The 6,193-nt window shown below is 42.2% G+C and overlaps 1 protein-coding gene across 1 annotated transcript in view; it reads right to left on the bottom strand.

Annotated features, from left to right (window-relative positions):
- Positions 1-1,695: 1,695 nt before the first annotated feature.
- The window catches only part of nav3 (neuron navigator 3), a 119,073-nt gene continuing 114,575 nt past the window's right edge, over positions 1,696-6,193 (bottom strand). Inside the window, exons 35-38 of the mRNA XM_036519792.1 lie at positions 5,966-6,162; positions 5,655-5,773; positions 5,152-5,355; positions 1,696-4,472 (exon numbers count right to left, since the gene is read on the bottom strand). Coding sequence (XP_036375685.1) covers positions 4,353-4,472; positions 5,152-5,355; positions 5,655-5,773; positions 5,966-6,162 — 640 coding nt within the window. The 3' untranslated portion in view covers positions 1,696-4,352. The remainder of the gene's footprint in view (positions 4,473-5,151; positions 5,356-5,654; positions 5,774-5,965; positions 6,163-6,193) is intronic.

Below are 6,193 nucleotides of genomic sequence, written 5' to 3'. Positions count from 1 at the left end.
CAAGTGTCCTGTTATTTTTTCAACCGTGTTTTTAGGCCTCGCTGTAATAGTAATTAATTAAATCTGAACGACTGTCCAATTAACACCAATTAACACATAAATAGACTCTATGTGGTCAACTTTACTTTAAACTGTCATTTTAAAATTCAGACATGTACCTGATCCAGTAACGGACGACAGAACACCAGCTCGAAGGTTTATATAAGATTGGTAGAAATGGAGTAGGCCTACAGTCTACATCATTCCATGAGCTAGTGCGGACTAGCTCATGGACTCATGTGGACATATTTATATGTATGCCACACTTTTAGAATGGGCATGGTATATGATATCTGTTTGATTTACAGTTTATATATATATAGTTAAACACACACAAAAGCCAAATTAAGGTATTTTGCCGTGTAAATAAGAAGGAATTCAAATAAACAAGTAGTTAGCGTATTTATATGGCTACCGCATAGTCTTGCCAAGCGGCCCCTGCCCAGAAACCTACGCAGAAGTGACTTTTTAGGTAGAAATGACGACTTACCTGCATCATGAGGACTGCCACGTTTTGGTCGTTAAAAGTGATGGTTTTCCTCGTAAAAAATTTATTTGTCCAAAACACAGCTAGACACTGCCTACATTTATTACCAGAACGCTATTTAAATATTTTAAAACCGAGCGATAACGGCACAGGTAGAGTCTACTGCAACAGCGCGTGGCAAAGACGTTCAGCACGTACATTTTTTCCTGTGTAAAAACATTTCTTTAAATTTCTTATAATTTGTCTTCCACACTTTCACTTCTTACAGCTGAACCCTTACTATGACCGATAAACATTTAATAAAACTTTTTAAAACTTCTCTAAAAACTAAAAACTCTCTGGTGAAATTGTGGCGTTTTCGTTTGAGGATGACTTGAGGAAAAACAGGTGCGTCGCATTAAAGATGTGAAGGAGAGTGCGCGAGCTCACGCGCTCAGTTTGGCTTTTTAAAATCAATCTAAATGCAAATCTTAAGAACTGTACTTTAGAACCGGAGAGGCCTAACTTTAAATCCGACCATGATTACATAGTGAAACCACGATTAATACAGCATTGGGAAGCATTTGTTAAGTTGCAAATATCATAGTGTTAAAGGAATATTTTGGTTTTACATTACATTTGTGAGCAAATGTGAATATTAGTCAAACGTTAGCTGTTTTGTTGAGTTTTTAATACACCAATGTGTGTGTGTGTGTGTACACCAGCAGGTGTGTGGTGCACCAATATTTCGCAGTACCTGCTGTTTACTTACATTTGTCAGGCGTCATGCTTCTCTGAAGATGGTCCTTTGATCTGACTGGGTTGAGGATTTTTAGTAGCGCTTTTACAACATTGCACCACTAGATGTCAGCAAACATCTCTTACAAAGCATTCCAAAAAAACTGAAAACTCAAAAACTCAAATGCAAAAGACAGCTGGATCCATTGTCCGGTTTGCTCTGGTGACACCAAATACTATTTATTAGGGCTTTACAAAGACTACAAAATTCTTCAGATGATTTAAATCACTGTCTCTGTCTATTTACATGATATGTTACATACAAATGTACAAAATATAAAACATTCAAAGACAAATGTTTCACCAAAAAAAAAAAAAAACTTTTTTTTTCTTTTTTTCCAAAGTAGTAAACTATGTACTCACTGAGATGTAATTGCAAAAAAGTTGGAACATGTTGCTTGGTTGACATACCCACGATGGCCTACACAGGTTTGGTAAAGAATGGTCTGGCATAACTGAGTACTATGATGTTGGGTCATGGGAGCCAGTGAGGTTTGCAATAGATCTGTTTAAAGTTGTAATTCTTGCCTCTGGTTGATGAACTGTGAGTGAATAAATGAGTGGCATACTGATCCAGGATCAACTACCCCAGCCCTGATCCTAATTCCTGCCAATCTGTGCAAAAAAAAAAAGAAACAGATCCTGGGCGAGCGGTTGGGGTAAGGTGTGGGCGGAAAATAATATGTGGAAGAGACACAAAGGCCAAAGAGTCGAGCACAGAAAGCAGGATTGTCCTGAGGGTTTTGACACCATTGTTAGCATCTTTTTTTTTGCAAAGCTGTAAACTACTGTTGGAATTTATCTGTGGTTGGCTGAGAAGACTGCTAGCACCGGTTGCTTGTGTTTTACACCCACTTTTTGTGATCAACTGTCAGCAGGCCAGTAGAGCACCTTGTAACAGAAACCTATAAACTGAAACAGAAATACATCATTCATAATTGGTAGCCAGTTAAGAAATCTCTTAAATACACTGCCAGTGAATATGACTATAACAGAGAAATGGCCGCAATAGAACAATGGGCAGATTCAACAGATGCCATGATGCCAAAGACTTATTTTTTTCCTGTTTTCAATTTCAATATTTTTTTTATCTATACTTTGCATAAGGAAAACATCCAGAGAAAAAAGATTTTAACTATTTTTGGCTTGATTTTCTTCCTTGTCACAACATTATTTGTAAAACAGATCTACTGACCCCCAGGTCTGGCTCCCCTGAACCGTGGTTGAGCAGACTTTTTGCATGAATGTTATCAGAATTACATGCTTCTATATATTGTGTAGCTCCTGCATAGGCAAAACAACCAATCATTACAAGACAACGCACACCGGTCTCTAACAGCTCGTTGGTTTGCAGTTCTTCTTCTTTTTTTGTTTGCAAAGTACAATAATTCTCAGCAAGTTAAGCATAAAGTTAACATTGACAGGGTAGAATGCATCTTTGATTCACTGTGCAAGACTTCATATTTACAATTTCCCCAACCCCAAATAACTGTGCAAAACCAACCAGCATATTTTTTTTTTTCATTAAAGAAAAAGAAAAAAAAAAAAACTAAAATACTCTAAGCGGTCTCCATCCGCGCCGATCTTCATCGTCACCTCGTTCTGTTTGCAAAAGTAAACTTTGTTTTTCATGTAAATATCATATAATCAAAATGACCTGCTCACTGGGTTTGTGCTCATGCCAGTTCAGCTGATCCCAGGTCAACTGGGTAAAAACAGTGAACAAAAAAAAAAAAAAACAACAAAAAAACTACCCATACCCATACCTTCAATTTTCTTTTCTATAGATCTTCCCTATGTGTTTCTGACAGCCACAGTTTTAAGAAAAACCATAGATTAGAAAAAAATAACATTTAACCTAGATAAGTGGTGTGGCGGCTGACAGGGATTGTGGGAAGGTTTTGCCTCCGACTAAGTCCTCCACAGGAAGTGCAGTTCTCCTCATTTGCCATTCTTTAACTTCCACTACAAAAAAAAACGTGTGCTGAGAGAACACACAATAACAGTACATATAGCGTGCATGTCCTGTACTTGTCTGTGTTTCCATAAGGAACGGTCAGAGATCCATGCTTAGGAATAATTAAACCAGCCTGGTTCTTTGAAACGTGTTCGCAAATTTAAGGCAGTGAGAAAGCACCATTGTCAAATTTGTTCCCTTCTTGATCAGGTCCTTTGATTAGAAGCCGTGAGTTCAAATTTACAGCACTTAGCAGCTTTCTGTTGGTATAGTGCTATTTATCCATAAGGAAAGGGGTGACTGACAGGTGTGTGAGCTTGAAAAAAAAAAAAGAACTAGGAAAATAGAACAAAATGAAGAATGTGTTTTAGTAAACTATGCAGCAAAGGTGGATGTCTATGTCACTGTGCACTTGGCAGTAATCACAAGTTACGATTGGCACTTGTCCAGTGTTTCACAGTAGTGGTTGCCTGGATGTGGCACAATGCGCTTTGTGCTTGTTTGTGAACAGGTTGCATGGATCTTGGAGCGGGCGCCATTTTGTAAACCAGAGACTGGCTTAGTCACATGACTAGAACCGCGTGGCTCAACTGAGGTCAGGGCCAATTTAGACTGGCACTCGCCATCTCTGCAGCACCTCAGTAAACAAAACGTGAATATGCCCTGTAAACGTCTGCCGTAATTACAAACTTAACACAAAATAATAATAATAAACGAAATCAAAATTCCAGTTTCACCTTAATATATTTCTATAGTTTCTTTTCACCGTGTGTGCAGCCTGCATTTTGGCGCCCAATGAGGGACACCACTTCCAGTTGAGAAATGGAGGCCTGTCTCTCGCCTCCGTACACATGGAAACGCACCAGAATCAGATCAACTTGAACTTTTCTACACAACTTTTTTCTTTTCTCTTTTTTTTTTTTATTTTAACCCCTGAACAGGAAGTGACTCCATACCCACAGCACTCTGTGACCTGCCTCATTTCAGGGCCCGGACGTGCGAAGGGGCGAGGGGTTCTGTTTTCCCGCCAAAAAAGCGCTTGGCTCCGTTTCCCATGGAAACGCCTTTACCCCAGGCTGCCCTGAGCCTCCTCTACAGGGTGGACTCCAGTGATGTGTCGAGCAGGTCGTCATGGTGACTGGCGCTGTCACTGTCACAGCTCTGAGCGCTGGAATAGTTGGCGGCCTCCTGCAGCCTCATCAGCATGTTCATCTAGCGGAGAAAAGACCGAAGCATTGGATTTTTACACTCTGATTACTGGCGGGGCACTGAAAGAAGTCTAAATCAACAATCCAAACTCTAAGAAAGCTAACAAATAGCAGAGCCCAGTTTGCTAATCTTGAAGGTAAATCCCCTTCTCTCAATGTGGAATACAAACCGCAAAGCAAAGCCTTGCGATGTCCCTCACTGCACTGCTTACAGTGCTCAGCTTGGTGTGGCTCCCCCAAAAAACCATCTTAATTTTTCCCTCAGTGACCTTGGTGGGTCCAGGGAGACTGAAACGTGATGTGGCTGAGAGTTACAGTAAAGACTCTCTGATTATACAGTTCTGTGTGGGGATTAGTGAGTCTGCAGAGAAAGCCTATTTCTTTCTCCCTAAAATCACTCTGGCAGTTATCTCTGATGGAGTGGAATTAATGTCCAGCCATCCAAATAACTAACCGCTGAGATTCTTGCATAGAGCTAAATGGCTTTTATTTTCTTTTTTACTTGACTGCCAAGGTCTACCACTGTCAAGTATGTCCATTTACTTTCACAACCGAAGTGCTTTGAAAACATCATTCATAGTGACCGGAGATTAATTGAGCTTTCATTTTAAACGCATTGCTTTTTGTCACTGACAGCAACACCAGCTGGACTAAACCGAACTGAACTCTTCTGCAAATCTCACCAGTGGGTCTCCCTCTGTGTCGCTCTGGGAGACCTGTTTGGAGGCCGCCCCCTCTTTGGCCCCGCTGCACCCATCGTAACCCACGTCCTCCGGCCTCAGCTGAAGCAAGGACTGCCAGTCATGCTGGGAAGAGGCGGAGCTCCAGGGGTAAGTGTCAATCACCCACTTGGAGGGGTCCTCCCACACAGCCCTCTTACCATACAACTGAGACAAAAAAAAAAAGAAACTGACAAATGAGCTTAGTGTGGAACCCACTTTTAGTGACATCACAATGACATGGCTCAATGTCATGGCTTTTGCGCTACTGCAGTATCCAGCTGCACATCAAACAGAGCTCGAATTGCACAGACATTTTTTTCCTAACACGGTTATAAAAAATGTTAGTGTCTCTAGGTCTGCAATGCACACTTGTCCCTGACTGGTCTAGTTGCCCCATGTGACACATCCGGGACAATCACAGATAAGCACATGTAAACATTTGCTGCCAGGAAAGCTCCGCCTACCTGGAGCCCCTCCCTCACTGCCTCCAGCAGGTAGGGTACCAGGGAGTAGTTCCACAGGTCAGTGAACCACACGCGAGAGCCATCCGCATCCATGGGACAGGACAGGAAGAGCCGGGGGCCTGGGGAGAGACAAAGTCAGGCATTGAAATACCACAGATACAACAACTGAAGGTGCTCAAAGTTCTTAAATCGCTCATTCAAAACTTCATATAGCAGGATAAAAGCATGAAGTCCAATGCAAACACTGCAGTGTCTCAAGGGTGGCAACGTCTGGCAAGCAGCTGTGACCGCAGCGGTCATGTGACACTGACCGATGGTGACGTCGGAGGAGCTGTGGGCCTCCAGGAAGCTGTTGAGGTGCTGCCAGGTCTTGGGGATCCAGTCGATGATCTTGATGAGGTCGTTGCTGCGCATGTTCTTGTCGATCTCTGTCTCGATCAGCTTCCTGCGCAGGTAGCGCCCCAAGAAGCCCTTCACGGGCTCCGTGTGGTTGGCGCACAGCACCCACCTGCAGGTGAGGGACACAGAGAGACGCCATG

This window comes from Megalops cyprinoides, chromosome 25, assembly GCF_013368585.1.
Source record: "Megalops cyprinoides isolate fMegCyp1 chromosome 25, fMegCyp1.pri, whole genome shotgun sequence".
NCBI lineage: Eukaryota > Metazoa > Chordata > Actinopteri > Elopiformes > Megalopidae > Megalops > Megalops cyprinoides.
This window is presented reverse-complemented; position numbering and strand designations above follow the sequence as displayed.